The following is a 16,081-nucleotide window of genomic DNA, read 5'->3' as shown; positions in this document are numbered from 1 at the left end:
CATGTTCTCAGGGAGTGGGGGACATCCTCTAGGATCATGGCCACAGAAAAATGGATCAATGCTTGACACTGGGTCCCCTCTCCCTCCATGCACTGAGCCTCCTCCTTGAACTTTCCCTTAAGAAAGCAGAGACGTCTTCCTTTGAGAAGAAATCATTTATAGGTCAGGGAGTCCGAAACGAGAGTCACCCATTCCCATCTGGGCAGGGGATATTGGGATGGCTCTCTCTGTTCCCCCCAAATAGTACCCTTCATGCCTAAAATTCCTTAGAGGGGCCAACAGTTTTCATTTTACTCTGAGACAGAGAAGGCTAGAAATGCAACTATGCCCAGAAGAGGTGGGCTGGTGACAAATCTCATTCATGCTAACATGCAAATGATTCACATTAGATTCTTCAGCACAGCAGTTTTGGTTATTAGGAGTGGGTAAAGGAGGGCATCTAGAGGAGAAGCAAACATCACTGGGGAATGAGGAGGAGCAGGGGCCAAACACTTCATCATTTGACCATGGCCAGGTGATGAACTGTCTTTCCTTGATCCAAAGAAGTGTGAGACAAAGAGTGTGTGTGTGTGTGTGTGTGTGTGTGTGTTGAGTGTGGGGGGCGGTGTGCACGTGCGTATACGTGTCCTCTTTTGTCTCATGGAGCATTTGGTACTTGCAGGGGTATTTAACAGGCATTTTCTGAAGATCATTTGACAGATGTACTGTCACCTTTGCCTTTAGAACGTCTATGTCAAATTAATACAAAGCACAAAACAAAACCCAGGCAGCCACACTTCCATTTCCAGCCATGTACTCTGGGTGGGCCAATCCCCAGAGAGGAGATTTCACCCCAGAGCAAAGCAATGCTCAGCCCGTGAGCTGGAGGGGAGAGAAGGGTGGGAGGGCCAGGGCTTCAGAGAATATTCTCCGAAGGGCTTAGTCCTGAAATGTGCAGAGAGTAGCTCATTTCTATTGAGACATGAGGAGTGTGTGGTTGGGGGTATAAAATGTATGACGGAGGTGAGCCAGAGCCAGCAGTGGGAGAGCTGCTGAAGGTGTTCGAGCAGATGAAGGGCATCATCAGGGCATCTGCTTCTCTTCTGGCATTGGCAGCTCCCCAGATTCCAGGTTTCTGAGTTGGAGAAATGGGCAGAGCCCCTGCCCAAGGGAGAATGACCCCTGGAACATACTTTACTTGCTCTGCAATGGCTTTGCTACTCACAGAATGAGGTGGGGTTAGGGATTTGGGGCAGATAAGGGCTATTTTAGGCTCTGAACTGAGAACCCTGGGTATCTGCCAGGGCCCATGCACCCGGTTTGCAGAGAAGCCCAGGCCATATGGTACCTTGCTGGCTCCCGGCAGGAGGTGCAGCTTAACATAGGGATCAGCCAAGCCATTTGAATCCATGGGCTTCAGGCCCTGCAAAAGAAGGAGGCAATGGTGTGAGGGCCTCAGGAGGGCCCAGTGCTCAGCTGTCATCGGCAATGGGCACAGCCCCCTGGCATCTGTCCTGCCTGTTGGTCCACCCTGTGTGCTTCCTTCTCCAAAGAGAGAGAAGGGAAATGCAGTATCATGGAAAGAGTGCTGGGACAGGAGACAGGGTTTCAAACCTGGCCATGTCACTTCCTGGCTATGTGACCTTAGGCAAGTTTCTTAACCTATCTGAGCCTCAGTTTCCCCACCTGTCAAATGGGGATGAGAACAGTACCTGCTTCATAAAGTGCTGAGATTTAAATGCAATTCCACCTGCAAAGTGCTGGATCAAGGCTGGATTGTTATTGCTAGGATGGGAGGAGATGTCCCAGAAGAGTAAAGGCAAGGTTAGGGGAAGGAGGAGACTCCTACATTCTGGCCCTGACCCCTGCATTATCTTCTGAAACTTCAGTGTCTCCATCCATCAGGGCTGGGATGAGGCTCAGATGAGATACTATAAGGAAGTTTGGGGTAAGTAGAAATTAAGTTGATTTGTTAAAATGAGCAATCTCCAAATTCCTGGGGCTTAGACATACTCTGTCCATCCTCTACGTTCAGACCAGGCAGATGTCCCACCTCTGGGGTCCTGTCATCCCACTGCACAGCACTTATACCATGCACAATTGACCATGAACAACACGGGTGTGAACTGTGTGGGTCCACTTACATGAGGATTTTCTTCCACCTCTGCCACCCCCGAGATGGCAAGACCAACCCCTCCTCTTCCTTGTCCTCCTCAGCCTACTAACATGAAGACCATGAGGATGAAGACCTTCCTGATGATCCCCTTCCACTTAATGAATAGTAAATACATTTTCTCTTCCTTAGGATGTTCTCAATCAACATTGAATTTTCTCTCTGCTAGCTTACTTTATTGTAAGAATACAGTACATAATACCTAAAGTATACAAAAGATGTGTTCACTGATTGTTTATGTTGTCAGAAAGGCTTCCAGGCAACAGTAGGCTAGTAGTAGTTAAGTTTTTAGGGAATCAAAAGTTATACCATAGATTTTCAGCTGCACAGGGATTCACTGAACTCCCACATTGTTCAAGGTCAACTGTATTGTGTCCAGTGATCTTAGATCTTGTTTCCCCCCTTGTTCAATGGGGCTGGCAGCAACTCCTGCTTCATGGGGCTCTTAGAGGATTAAATGGGATCTTGCTGTAAAGATCAGCTCCATCTCTTATGAGCTGTGTGACCTCAGGCTTTAACTTCCTAGACCTGTTTCCCCATCTGTACAATGGGGCTATTAAGAATCCCTACCTCAGAAGTTTCTATGAAAAGGAAACAAAATAATATATGCACTTACTTCACTGCGTTATTGGCGGGGGTGGAGGGGCAGTGTTAAGTGCATCTAAGTGCTTGCCATAGTGACAATAAATAGGTGTCCAACAAATGCTGATGCATACTTGGTGCCCAATAAATGCCGATATATTATAGGTGCCCAATAAATGCTGCTACATAACAAGTGTCCAATAAATGCTGACACATAATTGGTACTCAATAAAGAAGTGACTTGGGCAAAGTAATGTATTGGTCTAGGAGTTATGTTAAGCATTTTGTACCTCATTTATCATTCAAATTGAGACATTTGAAGAGTGAAAAAGGAAGCACTTAATTATTATGGCAAGGCAACAGGCACAGAAGGGAACTGTCCTGGAAAAACTGGAACGTGTGCCCACCACTATCCTTATGGGAGAGACACTACTATTATCCCTGATTTACAAATAGGCACACTGAGACACAGAGGGGTTAAGTCACTTCCCCCAAGTCACACAGCTAGGAATGGTCAGGGCTGGTATCTGAACCCAAGAAGCCTGGTTCCTGAGCCCCTGCTTGTTTTTCTGTGTGGCCCAGGCTTGGGGCTTTGCAGGGGAGGGGTGCAACCCTAGTCAATTACTTTCTGGGGTTTGCACTGGCTGCACCCAGCTTTTTCCCCTGGGGTCTGGAATCAAGTCAGCTCACTCCTCCGGAGCCTGCAGCAAGGCTGTCCCGCCCCCTTGGAAGCCCATTTTAGTGTCCCTGTGTCTCGGCTGCTGCTCCAGCGTGACAGCTGCTTCAGCAGAAGGGGCCTCAGGCAGACACAGAGATGAGGCCGTTCCATGGATATGTCAGCTGTGGAGCCAGGCTGTCATCTCCTCCCGGGCAGAACCTCCACCATCCCCTTCAGAGACACTGCTGGCCCAGGCAGATAGAGGCCGACTCTGCCCTTGAAGCCTGGCTGCATGTCCTCCCAGGAAGTGGCTGCAGATAAGTGAAACCCCTCTGGGACCATCCCTGGAGGAGGAAGGCCTCCCAGAAAGGAATTCGCCTAATTACTGTGACTCTTCTCATCACCGTCACTATCATCGATAGACAAACAACAACAGGAGACAGGCCTGGTTACCCGTCCCCATCTGAGTCTCCTAGCCACGCCAGAGCATCCTGAGAGGTCCCCTGCTTGGTCCCCATCACCCACCTTGGCCTTAATGATGGTGCACTGCAGGGAGCTGTTGTCCTGGTCGTAGAGAAGGCTGAATTCCAGGGCACCCAGCGTGGCTGAAGGGGGCAGAGACAGGAACCAAGATAACGAACATTCAGTCACTCAGCAAACATTTCCTGAGCACTTACTGTGTGCCCAGGCTGGGCTATGAAGTGAGACTACAGAAGAGAGGAAAACTCAGTTTTTGCTGTGAGTAGCTCATCTTGGTAGACCCTGCACTACCTTAGAGCGCTCAGGACATCTGTGATCATTTCATCATCTGTGCACTTGCCTAGGTAATAATACCTTTCTGTCCTGATAGATTGAGAACCCCATGAGGGCAATAGCTGGGATTATCTTGTTGACTGCTATGTTCAACACACGGCCCATAGTCGTAAGTGCTCACTTATTTGCTGAAGGAATAAATGAGTCTCAGCATTTGCTGTTCCCTCTGCCTGGAATGCTCTCCCTCTAGATCCTCATATGGCTTTCTCAGCTTAAATGTCACCTCCTCAGAGAAGCCTTCCTTGATCACTCTCTAAAGTAGCTACCATCGTAGTCACTCAATATATTTTATTTCCTTTATGGTGCTCTGTCTCCACTCGAAATGCATTCATTGGTATGTTAACTGTCTCTCTTCACTTGAACGTAAGCTTCAGGAGAATAGCTGGCATGTCTATCTTTTTATTTTCCCATGATATCCCCAGCATCTAGAACAGTTAGAGGCACTTAGTACATGCTCAATAAGCCCTTGTCAAATATAGAGATGAGTGAGTATGTGAAGAGTACAGGGTACAGAGACAGGTTTGTAATAAACTACTGGGATAAGTTAAAAACAGGGATGGACATGAGGCTGGGAGGACTCATCTATGCTTGGTGGGTTGAGGACATTTAAGGCTGATGGAAGGAGCAGTAGCCAGTTTTCCAGGGAAAGACCAGGATGAGGGAAAGCAGAAGGGTGCATAGACAGGGCATTTTCAGAGCAGAACCAGCCTGTGGCTGACAAGGTGGGTGGACTCCTCTCACTTCTTTCTCCTGAGACCGCAGACCCATGACCCATGGGAGAGCACAGGGCACGAAGGGGGACAGCTGATGTTCCATGCAGGCCTGGCCTCTGATCTGCTACAGCTGTGTGATTGGCCACCAGCCCCTCCTTGCACTGACTGGATGTGCTTGGACAAGTCCCTCAACCTCTCAGAGCCTCATCTCTCAATCTGTAAAATGGGAGTCATAAAAGCAACTATGCCCAGGCTCGTAGGGAAGATTAAATGGGCAAATGCACAGAGTACACTCAGAATAGTGCCCAGCACAAAACGAGTGCCCAACACGTGTTGGCTTTTATTACCTCTGATGTCCATAACGCATAATAACAATTCCTCATGTGTGTTTAGCCTTATGTAATAATGATTTCCATTTTATGAAGCACCTTCCCAGAAGGTATCTCAGTTTATCTGTCCCGTAGCCCAGGGGGAGGTGGTGCTGTGCTTTTCATCTTACAGTGAGGAGAAATGACATGGCAGGCCAAGACCATGTTGCTGGTCACAGCCTTTGATCTGGTCCTTCTGTGTGGATCCAGTTTTTCCACTTGATCAGAAACAACTGGTAATGTCCCTACCTACCAACATACATTGGATGCAGACACTTGCCATTTCTGCCTCCCTCCAGCTCACAAAGGCTGCCCCAGGCATACCTGGTGAGGGTGGGGGTGTTGTGGGGAAATGTCACTGGTGTGTGTGTGTGTGTGTGTGTCTGTGTGCCTCCCTGGAACTTGTGGCCTGGTTGGGATAAGTACACTGTAGGCATTTTAAAAGGATGCAAAAGAAGATGCCCAGTAAATTTGAAATAATGATTAATAAATTACTTTCAGAAGATACACATTAAAGAGTTTTAAAAACTGTTAAAATATGCATTCACACCTAGGACCAAAACTACTGAGTTATATAATAATTCTGTGTTTAACATCTTGAGGAACTAGTAGACTGAACATCGAGAATATAGTTAATGCCACCGAACTGCAGTCTTTAAAATGATTTAAATGGTACCATTGATGTTATTTGTATTTCACCACAATAAAAAATACATGTAGCACTTAACCTTTAGGAAGTTGATATTTTGTGAATTTAGAAACACAAATCTGCACTTCTGTCACTTGGTTAATATGTTTATTAGGTCTGGCATCTTAGGGGTCTGGGGATAGACAGGGCTGTCCCTGAGCCATTCCTGTTTTTCTGGGCTTGGCTTCTGAAGTGATTTTTCCAAGATACCTCTCCCTTAGGCACCACCTACTTGCTTCATCCGAATCGTAGCTGTTGGCTTCCTCCTCCTCCTCCTCTGGGGGTGGCGGCTGGCGGGTTGCGGCAGGTTGGGGGGCAGCTGCAGATGCCTGGGAATAGGGCCCGGAGGGGTGGCTCATTCGGTCCTCTCTGGCTCCAACTGCTGGGTAGCCCCCAACTCCCCCTGTTCTCTCCTCTCGGGGTGGGGCAGCGGTTCCGGGGTCGCTCAGAGCCACCTCTGCAGGGAGATAAGGACAGGAAACATGCAGCTGAGTCCCTGTTTCATAACAGCAGCACCTAGGGACATTTTTAAAAGATGCAGATTCCCGGCTCCACCCAGAATCAGTGGACATGCAGTGGGGCCTTGGGATCTGTGTTTGACAATAAGCCCCTCAGGCTGATTCAGATGTAGGCAAAACAGACCTCGTGGGGGTACAAATCAATGGTGTGGACTCTGGAGCCCAGACAGCCTGGGTTTGAATCTTGCCGTGTGACCTGCAGCAAATTACTTAATGTCTCTGAGCCTCAGTTTCTTTATCTGTAAAATGGAAATTATAGTATCTGAAACTCCTCAAATAATAGTATTTTTTTAATGAACAAATATAAGTGCAGCACTTAAAACAGTGCCTGGTGCCTGAGAAAGCAAAAAGTATCTCGTAGCTATGACTGATACATATGATGGCGATGCATATCGATGATATATGTTAACAGTAATCACTGTCGCTCAGTGTGGGCTTAGTATATTCCAGGCAACCCACCAAGGTTTTCTATGTATTCGTTTGTTTAATCCCCCCAACAATTCTGTGAGGTAGGTCCTAGTATTATTCCCATTTTATAAATAAGGAAACTGAGGCTCAGGGAAGCTAAGTAACTTGCCCAAAGTCACACAGCCAGGAAGTGAAGGGGCAGGGATTTGAACCCAGGTAGTCTATGCTCTAAACTATACATGTTGGCATTTCTATCTAGCTAACCTTAGTACGGACTATCTAGAGTTTTAGACTCGGGGGGTTGTTCAGGTCTCATCCAACAGGTCTCAGGGTACAGGCTGAGCCAAGTTCTGCAGCTGCCTGCTCACTCTCAGGGAGGTAGGGGAGAGGTGGCCACTTGGGCAGGCATGGGAGGAAGCAGATACTTGCCTGGCTTCTGATCTGGAAAGCGTCCTGCTGGCCCAGGACCCGGTCTGCTGCCTCCTGGGGTCCCTGAGCAGAGAGAAGAGAGAAAGAGAGATGCAGCAGAGGGGGTGGCATCATTTGGGGGTTCGCCTTTTTCTTTTCATTTCACAGGGGTGGACACAGGCCCGAAGGCAGAAAGGTACCCGAGGCTGCAGGAACAGTCCCACTGGGAGGGGAGCTTTTGGACTTAGAAAGGCCTGGATCCAAGCCCCAGTGCTGTGGGAACTTCCTGAGCCTTGACTTGCTGCTCTGTGAAATGGGGGTGTTGGTCTTTGAGGTGGGAAACACTGGCGAATGAGGCGCCATCACTTTCTGCACTGGGTGGGTAAGATGCTCCCCGCCTCCTCCTCCTGCTCCCTGCCCAGCTTCTTGACCCAGGGGATTACTCGTTCTAAGGGTGTTAGAAGAGCATGGGATTTAGTTGTGGCTGCAGCTTTGCAGAAAACCCAGCATGCTCTGCAAGCTGGTATAGGGGTCACAGCCCAGTGACAGCCTGGGCAGGTGCTAGCAGGCAAGTGGCAGGTACCTGGCTGCCCAGGTTGAGGTGGTGCTGGGCTCTGCACTGAGCCTGGGGCAGGTCTGGAGGCCTGGACTGAGTTGGCCCGTCTCAAACCTGCAGAGGAAAGAAAAGAAAACAGCCATTGTGTGTCACACACACAGAGCAGAAAGTAGCTTGGGACTGCTCAGCTGGCACTGTGGGGTGAGCCCCTTGGACTTTCGCTGGAGGCAGCTCCTCACTCGCTCAGCTCTTTCTGACTCTTCTGCCTTCGGTGTGTTCTTTCCTCTCAATACTCAGACTCTGGTGAGTCCCAGCAGCAGCACAGATGTTAAAAAGCACAGGTTCTATAATCCTCCTTCCACCTGTGTGACCTTGCTCAAGTGACCTGTCCTCTCTGGGCCTCAGTTTCCTCACCTGGTATATGGAGATAATCACCTAGCTGATAGAGCTGTGGGGAAGATACAATGATACAAACAGGCAATGCTCAGAACAGTACTTGGCATGTACTAAAGACTCGACACATGTCAGGTGGTGAGATTATTTCATTATTATTGAAAGAATGTGTCTCTATCTTCATAGGGACTTGGCTTTGCCTTCCTGCTGTTTCCTATATGGGCTGTGTGACCTTGGGCTGGTCACTCACTCTCTCTGAACCTTAGATGCCCCATGGAGGCAACAGTTCCACTTAACTCATAATAGTAATGAATTAACATTTATTTAGTGCTTGCCATGTGCCAGGAACTTTACATATAAGAACTTCTTTAATTTCTACACTAATAACCGCTAATAACTTTATGGGATGGGGCCTTATTGTCTCCATTTTACAGATGGGGAAACTGAGGCACAGAGAAGTTACTGAGCTCATCTAATGTCTCTTGGCTGGTTAGTGCAGAGCCAGGGTTTGAATGCTGGCAGTTGGTCTCTGGAGTCTGTGCCAGAGACCCTTACATGAATGGAATAATGTGTGCAGCAGTTTCTGGTACCCAGAAGGTGTGATGTTCTGGGAAGAAAGCCCTGCCCTGTCTTACTTCACTGGGCTAGATGCCGTCTTTCCTGAATCCAGCACTTTTGGCTGGATGGATGCTTGAATACACATAACAGAGGGTGCTTTACCACCTCTTCCTGGGAGCTTATGAGTCACCAAGTCTTGTCCCAGGTTCCTATGTTAGCACTGCCATTTGTTTGTTCATTTGAGGCCTCGTTCATTTGTTCATTCATTCATTCATTCATTCATTCATTCAACAAGCATCCACTGGGTATCTACCAACTGCCAATCCCTGTGCTAAGATGGACAAAACACCATCTTATATCCTCCAGGAGTGCACAGCCCAGTCACAGGAAGGAGACAGACACTGAAATGATGAGTTTATGAGGCAACAATAGCCAACAGTCATTGAGTTCTTCAAATGCACCCCTCATGGGCTACATGAACGTCACCTCATGGAAGCTTCACAACTCAATGCCATGCATGGTATTGTGTTTCCAATTTTGCAGTTGAGGTAGTGGGGGTTAAATATGCCCAAGGTCACATAACCAGGAAGCCCCTAAGGTAGGACTTCTGTCCAAGTCTATCTCAGATCTTGTTGAATGTATAAATGACACCTGAAGTCCATCAACAATAGAATAAGCTACTCCAAGAGGAAAGGAGTCCCCCCTTACAGAGAGTATGTGGGTGATCAAACCCCTTTCAGAATCCTCTGAAGGGATTTCCACACTGCGTGTGAGGGAGGACCTGAGATTCCAGGATTAAGCCCTGGAACAAGGGAGTTTTACTGATAATTTGTTTTACTGAGCTGCTCTCAGTCCCTCAAGTGGAACTTATAACAGACCAGCTAGGAGCATTGGCTCTGCACGTGAACTGCCTGGGTTAAACACCAGCCCTGCTATTACTTTTATGTGAGCTTGAGATTGTTTTAACCTCTCTTTGCTGCATCTATTATGTGAAGACGACTACAATAGTACCTATCCAAAAAGAGTTGTTGATTGCATCAATATGGCCCATGCAAAGGGTTTAATCACATACGTGGCAGAGAGTAGATGCTCAATAAGTTTGAGTTGCTATTATGATTATTAATTCAAATATGGAAGCACTTGAGAGCCTATAATCAATTAGGAATCTTAGTATAGGCTGGAAAATGATGGGAAAGAGATAAAATTATGTTAGATGCTCCAAATATTTGGAAACATAATAAATTAATGGAGAGAGACATGTCCCTGGTATTATGACGGAAAGTGATTCAGGCTATAATGCTTTAGACAGTGGTAAGTCCTGCATTAGGGCTGCGTCTCACTACCCTGGGAGCTCAGAGAGGGTAGCAGCTAACACAGCTCAAGGTGGAGCAGGTGGATGCTAGAAGCTAGACCAGGGGAACATTTACATTGACTCCTGAGGGACAGGGGATTCAAATCCAGTTCAGAAATGTCCTATGACCGTCTTTGTCTTCAGAAGACAAAATAATATAGATGTTAAAAGCAGGATCTGATATGCGGAAATTAACTCGAAGTGGATCAAAGACCCAAACATAAGGGCTAAAACTATAAAACTCTTCGAAGAAAACATAAAGGAACTTCTTCAGGATCTTAGATTAGGCAATGATTTCTTAGATACGACACTAAAAACACAGGCAAGAAAAGAAAAAAAAAAAGATAAACTGTGCTTCATCAAAATAAAAGTCTTCTGTGCATCAAATGACACTATAAAAGAGTGAAAAAACAACCCATAAAATAAGAGAAAAATGTGTAAATTATATATCTGATAAGATATTAATATCCAGAATACATAAAGAACTTCTATGACTCAACAACAAAAGACAAACTATCCAATTTAAAATGTGTTCAAAGGACTTGAATAGCTGTCTCTCCAGGGAAAATACACAAATGTCCAAAAGCACATGAAAAGATGCTCAATATCACTAATCATGAGGGAAATGCAAGTCAAAACCACAAGGAGATGCCACTTCACACTCATTGGGATGACTATTATTAAAAAGAAAAACAAAACCCAGAGAACAACAGATATTGATGAGGACATGAAGAAATGAGAACCCTTGTGCATTGTTGGTGGGAATATAAAAATGTCTCAGCCACCATGGAAAACGGTATGGTGGTTCCTCAAAAAATTAAACACGGAATTACCATAGGATCCAGCAACTTCACTTCTAGGTATATACTCAGAAGAATGGAATGCAACAGATATTTGTATGTCAGGCACACAATGACATCATTTACAACAGCTAAAAGGTTGAAACAACCCAAACTTCCATCGATGGGTGAATGGATAAACAAAATGTAGCATATATATGTGTATATATATACACACTATATATATGTATATATACATGTATATACATACACACCACTATATATAGTATATGTACTGTATGTATAGACACTATATATACATACAATATAATTACAACATATACTATATATTGTATATTATATTATATATTATATATACTGTGTTTCTATATATTCTATTGTATATATGTATACTCTATTATGTGTGTCTATCTGTATACTATATAAATACACAATAGAATATTGTGTATTCTTAATTTATGCCCAGTGTTCCATTATTGGAACGCTAAACTTGTAGGAGTTATTTATATCCTACTACTCAAAGTTGCCGTCAAGGTCTGATTTTTTACAAAAAAAAAATTGCAACCTCCAGCATAAATGGGTTAAAAAGGAAAGAAATTCTGACACACACTACAACACGGATGAAGACATTAAGCTAGGTGAAATAAGCCAGTCATGAAAGGACAAATTCTGTATGATTCTACTGATACGCAGTACCTAGAGTAGTTAAAACCATAGATACAGAATCAAGAATAGTGGTTACCAGGGGCTGGGCAGAGAGAAGAGTGTGGAATTATTATTTAATGGGTACAAAGTTTCAGTTTGGAATGACAAAAAAGTTCTGCAGCTGCATAGTGGCATAGCTGTGAACCATGTGAATGTACTTTACACCACCGAATTGTACACATGAAAATGGTTAAAATGGTAGATTTTAGGTTATATATATTTTACAACAATCAAAAAATAATTTTAAAAGGCATCACCAAAGGAAATTTAACCTCTGGAAGAGAAAAGAAAAAGTACAGGCTTTGATGTTGGACATACATGGAATTAATTCTCATTCTAACCAGTTATCAGCTGTGTGACCTAGGGCAAGTGGCTTCACCTCTCTGAGGCTCAGTTTTTCCATTCCGTAAAATGTGAATAACAGAAGTCTCATGTGGATTTTCGAGTTGTGGCAAACATTAAATGAGACAATATATGTAAAAGAACTTGAGATGGCATTTGGCACATAGTAAACACTCTATAAATATTTCGTGATGTTGAGGATCTGAGAAATTCCTTTCTCTGTTCATCTAAACCATAGGTTCATTGTTGGGGGAGGTCTGGGTAGATGATGAAGCACAAGGTATGTGCCCAGCTCTGTTGCCAATAAGAGGAAGTGAAGTGCTAAGCTCCAAACACACAATGCAGGAAGAGAAGACCAGACGTCAACATGGGACCTAAATATTCAGCCAATCTGACTTAGACCCAGACGCAGCCCCCTCCTGCAAAAGAAATGAAGCTGCTTTGAGGTCTCAGACAAGGAGCTATGGAACAAAGATGTTTCACTATGGTAGACATTTCCTTCAAAGTCCCGTGCTCACTGACTCCCACCAATGGGCACTCTTGCCAAATAAACCCACCATGAGTGAGGCCAGAAATGTGAGGTACCCAATACGAGCGCCTGTCAGTGACATCCTGGCCATGCTGACCTATGCCATATGCCCAGACAGCAGAGGCCATTGCCAAGGGGAGAGTTGGAGAGATCTTTGAGAGTGAAGCATCCTTACTTTGTTCAAAGCCTAGGGGCATTTTTCCCCCAGGTTTTTTTTGTTTTTGTTTTTTGTTTTTTTTTTTTTTAGGCGGGGACAAAAACATCATGTTTTCTGACATATGGTATTACATCAAGAAAAGGATCTAACCAAAATTATGGATGAGCTAGAGCCAGAATTGTTTCTGAATCCTGTCTTTCCTCTACTGTAGACTAGAACCAGTATCTAGAATAGAACATGGCACACAGTAGGTACTCAGTAAGTGCTGCCTAAGTAAATGAATAAAAACACAGTCCCCCTCATTCTTTTTGAGTCTCCCTATTCAGAGAACTGTCTCTGGATTTGCCCATCTTGCTCACCTGCTGGGCTCCGGCTGGAGTCTCCAGCACCTCCGCTGTGGTCCCAGCTCTCTGAATCCCGGCTAGATGAGCCCATTCGTGCCTCAGAGGCCCTGCGCACGGGAGGCCCATAGCTTCCTCGCCCGGGAGCAGAGGCCGGGTCAGGGCCTGGAAAGAAGAGCATGAATTGAATGGAGAAAGGGCATCGAGGGAATTAGGCCAATTCCTGTCTCAAATGACAAAATAGAGTCAGCAGAACCCACCTGTCTTCTGACCTGGGCCCCTCCTATCTTCACTGTCACCTGGAGAAAGAAAACACAAATTATGAGGATTCCTGGTTTTCTGGTGTCTGGAAAACCAGAACTTAAGAAGCCTACAAAGGGGTTCATTGACTATTACCCAAGAATATGTTTCAAAAATTAAAAGTCTTCCTCCCAACTTCCCCTTTGATCTAGCTCCTGTTTACAATTTCACTTTTTTTTTTTGCATGCATAAACACATACGAGCATACACAGGCTTTATAAAGAATAATTATGCTATACAACCTTCTCAGCCTAGAAGAACTAGGAAGAAGGAATCTTTTAGTGGTGAAAACTGGGGACTCCTCAGGAATGCAATATATGTTGACAATTTGGTGATTCTCTGCAAGGAGTAGAAATTGCTCATGCCTTGTCAGGAAGAAAACATTTGTTGAATGCCTTTTAGGTGGCAGGCATTGTGCTAAGTACTTTGATAAGTTATCTTACGAAAAATGCAGATGGACACTTCAATATTTGAAACCTTCAACTATACCCTTCCTTTCAGAAGCACTGCCTGCCCTCAATCTGGAATTGTCATTTAGTCCAGATTTTATCACTTAGTGTCAATTGAAATTATCGCAAGGGCTTTATCTGGTCAGTCCTCGTGGTCTAGTCCAACTAAAATGTATTTTTACTATGGTTGTTTCTTAAAATTTTTACTGTTTTGCTTCTCCCTCTTAATCATTTTAATAATTAATCATAATACTTGGATAATAGTGATAATGTCAATAGTAGCAATTTGGTAATAGTAGCAGTAATTTTCTTTTACTGATTTCCTTCTATTTATCTTTCACTTTTAATTAGTCCAAGTCAGACTTGCTTATGGATAGTAGGAGAAATATTAGGGTCCAGGAAGGCCTTCTCAGCAAGCCAAGTATTCTCCCAGGCTCCAGTGTGATCTTGGTGGTGAGAGTCTCTCTCAGTTCCTAATTTTAATCTCTACCTCTTGTACACTAGATATTCCACCAGGAATGACAGCGAAGCCTCTGGGCAGCTTGGCATTGCTGGAGAATTCCTTGTGCTACCCTCCTGATAAGAATTTATGGTGAACTATGAAGGAGATATAGAAGTCCTAGAACCAAGTCCAGAAGCTGACTGTCCAACAACTGGATGGAAACACAGACATGATGTCAGGCCATCCCTCAGGTAGACCAGTTGGCTAAGATCTGTCCTTGGTCCTGAAAGAAGCACCTGCTTTGTCCTACCTCGAACTGGAGCCCGGGCCGGGTGCTTGGGCTCAGGAGCAGGCTGTTCAGGGGCAACAGGCTCACTGACAGGCTGCTGGGGCTTGGTCTTCTTTATAGGCATAGGCTGTGGGAGGAGCTGTTTGGGGAAGCCTTTGAAGAACCATGCTCCAGAACGCTTCCACACCTGGGGAGGAGAGACAGGGATTGAAGATGTGGCAACCAAGCACTGTTGCTCTTACCTTCATGAGTGCCCATTTTCATCTTTCCTCCTCGTCCAAAGCACACTGACACAATAGCCAGCACACTTTTCTCACTACTACAGAGCCCTGCACAATTCATACTTATTCAGTCCATCCACCCTGAACACTCAGTAGAAAGGGCTTGAGTTTACCCATGGAGAAAGTGGAGTTTGGGGGCCGGGTGCGGTGGCTCAAGCCTGTAATCCCAGCACTTTGGGAGGCCAAGACTGGTGGATCACAAGGTCAGGAGATTGAGACCATCCTGGTTAACACGGTGAAACCCTGTCTCCACTAAAAGATACAAAAATATAGCCGGGCGAGGTGGCGGGAGCCTGTAGTCCCAGCTACTCAGGAGGCTGAGGCAGGGGAATGGCGTGAACCTGGGAGGAGGAGCTTGCAGTGAGCTGAGATCCGGCCACTGCACTCCAGCCTGGGCGACAGAGCAAGACTCCGTCTCAAAAACAAGAAAAAGAAAAAGAAAAAAAAAGAAAGAAACTGGAGTTTGAATGGAGAAAATGGAATATCCAAAATCTTAAGGATGGGTCCAACAGTACACAGCCAGAGAATGGAAAAACAAGGGCTCAACTTCAAGTCTTCCATCTCTTAAATGTGGCATGCTCTCCACTACACTGGTTGCTGTAAACAGGGTGATCTACCTACAACTTCCCCAAGACCTCTGGCCTTTCTCCTGGCCCTGGGGGTCAGGATAGAGCAGCACACCTAGGATGGTGTGTGAAACATCTTCCATTGCCCAGTCAGATTCATTCTCCACCCTGCTCTGTGCCCCAGGAGGCTGACCAGTATGTACTGCACTAACTGGACTCCACGAAATAAACTTTGACCTCTGTCTTCAGGTTTATTTGGTCAAGGAGAGCACCAGGGATTACAACAAAGCCTCTTGAAAGCTTGGATTGCTGAAGAGTTCTCCGGACAAATAAAGAGTTTGTAGTTAAGAGGAGGGTGGGACTATGGTATTTATTTCCTTGGCTCCCCACAACCCACCACTAGTTGGACAGTGACTGCATTCCTGTTAGGCTACACCTATCTTCCAGTCTGGTAACCACTCCCTCCTCTATCTCTTCAGTCTTAGGAGGGGAAACAGCATCCCTGTTTTTGCTCGTGCTAGGGTGACTCATCAACCCTTGTTGATTCCTCTTAGCTCTGCCTGGACCTTTGTCAATAACACCTTCATCAAGCCCTGGATTAACCTACTGAAGTGTGCCAATGCTTTCCTGCCAGGCCCCTGACAGATACTGAGGAGAACATGGTTATTGAAACATGGTCTCAAAGGCAGAACTCTGTAGCAGTGGGTGGGGGAT

The 16,081-nt window shown here is 45.5% G+C and overlaps 1 protein-coding gene across 3 annotated transcripts in view; it reads right to left on the bottom strand.

Annotated features, from left to right (window-relative positions):
• RPH3A (rabphilin 3A) overlaps positions 1 to 16,081 on the bottom strand; it is a 192,991-nt gene that overhangs the window by 18,738 nt on the left and 158,172 nt on the right. For all 3 annotated transcript variants that reach the window (XM_073021124.1, XM_073021122.1, XM_073021123.1), the window contains 8 exons: positions 14,542 to 14,707; positions 13,301 to 13,339; positions 13,059 to 13,205; positions 7,892 to 7,978; positions 7,330 to 7,392; positions 6,207 to 6,431; positions 3,918 to 3,997; positions 1,328 to 1,402 (listed from right to left, as the gene is read on the bottom strand). In XM_073021124.1, the coding sequence (XP_072877225.1) occupies positions 1,328 to 1,402; positions 3,918 to 3,997; positions 6,207 to 6,431; positions 7,330 to 7,392; positions 7,892 to 7,978; positions 13,059 to 13,205; positions 13,301 to 13,339; positions 14,542 to 14,707 (882 nt within the window). The remainder of the gene's footprint in view (positions 1 to 1,327; positions 1,403 to 3,917; positions 3,998 to 6,206; positions 6,432 to 7,329; positions 7,393 to 7,891; positions 7,979 to 13,058; positions 13,206 to 13,300; positions 13,340 to 14,541; positions 14,708 to 16,081) is intronic.

This window comes from Chlorocebus sabaeus, chromosome 11, assembly GCF_047675955.1.
Source record: "Chlorocebus sabaeus isolate Y175 chromosome 11, mChlSab1.0.hap1, whole genome shotgun sequence".
Taxonomy (NCBI): domain Eukaryota; kingdom Metazoa; phylum Chordata; class Mammalia; order Primates; family Cercopithecidae; genus Chlorocebus; species Chlorocebus sabaeus.
This window is presented reverse-complemented; position numbering and strand designations above follow the sequence as displayed.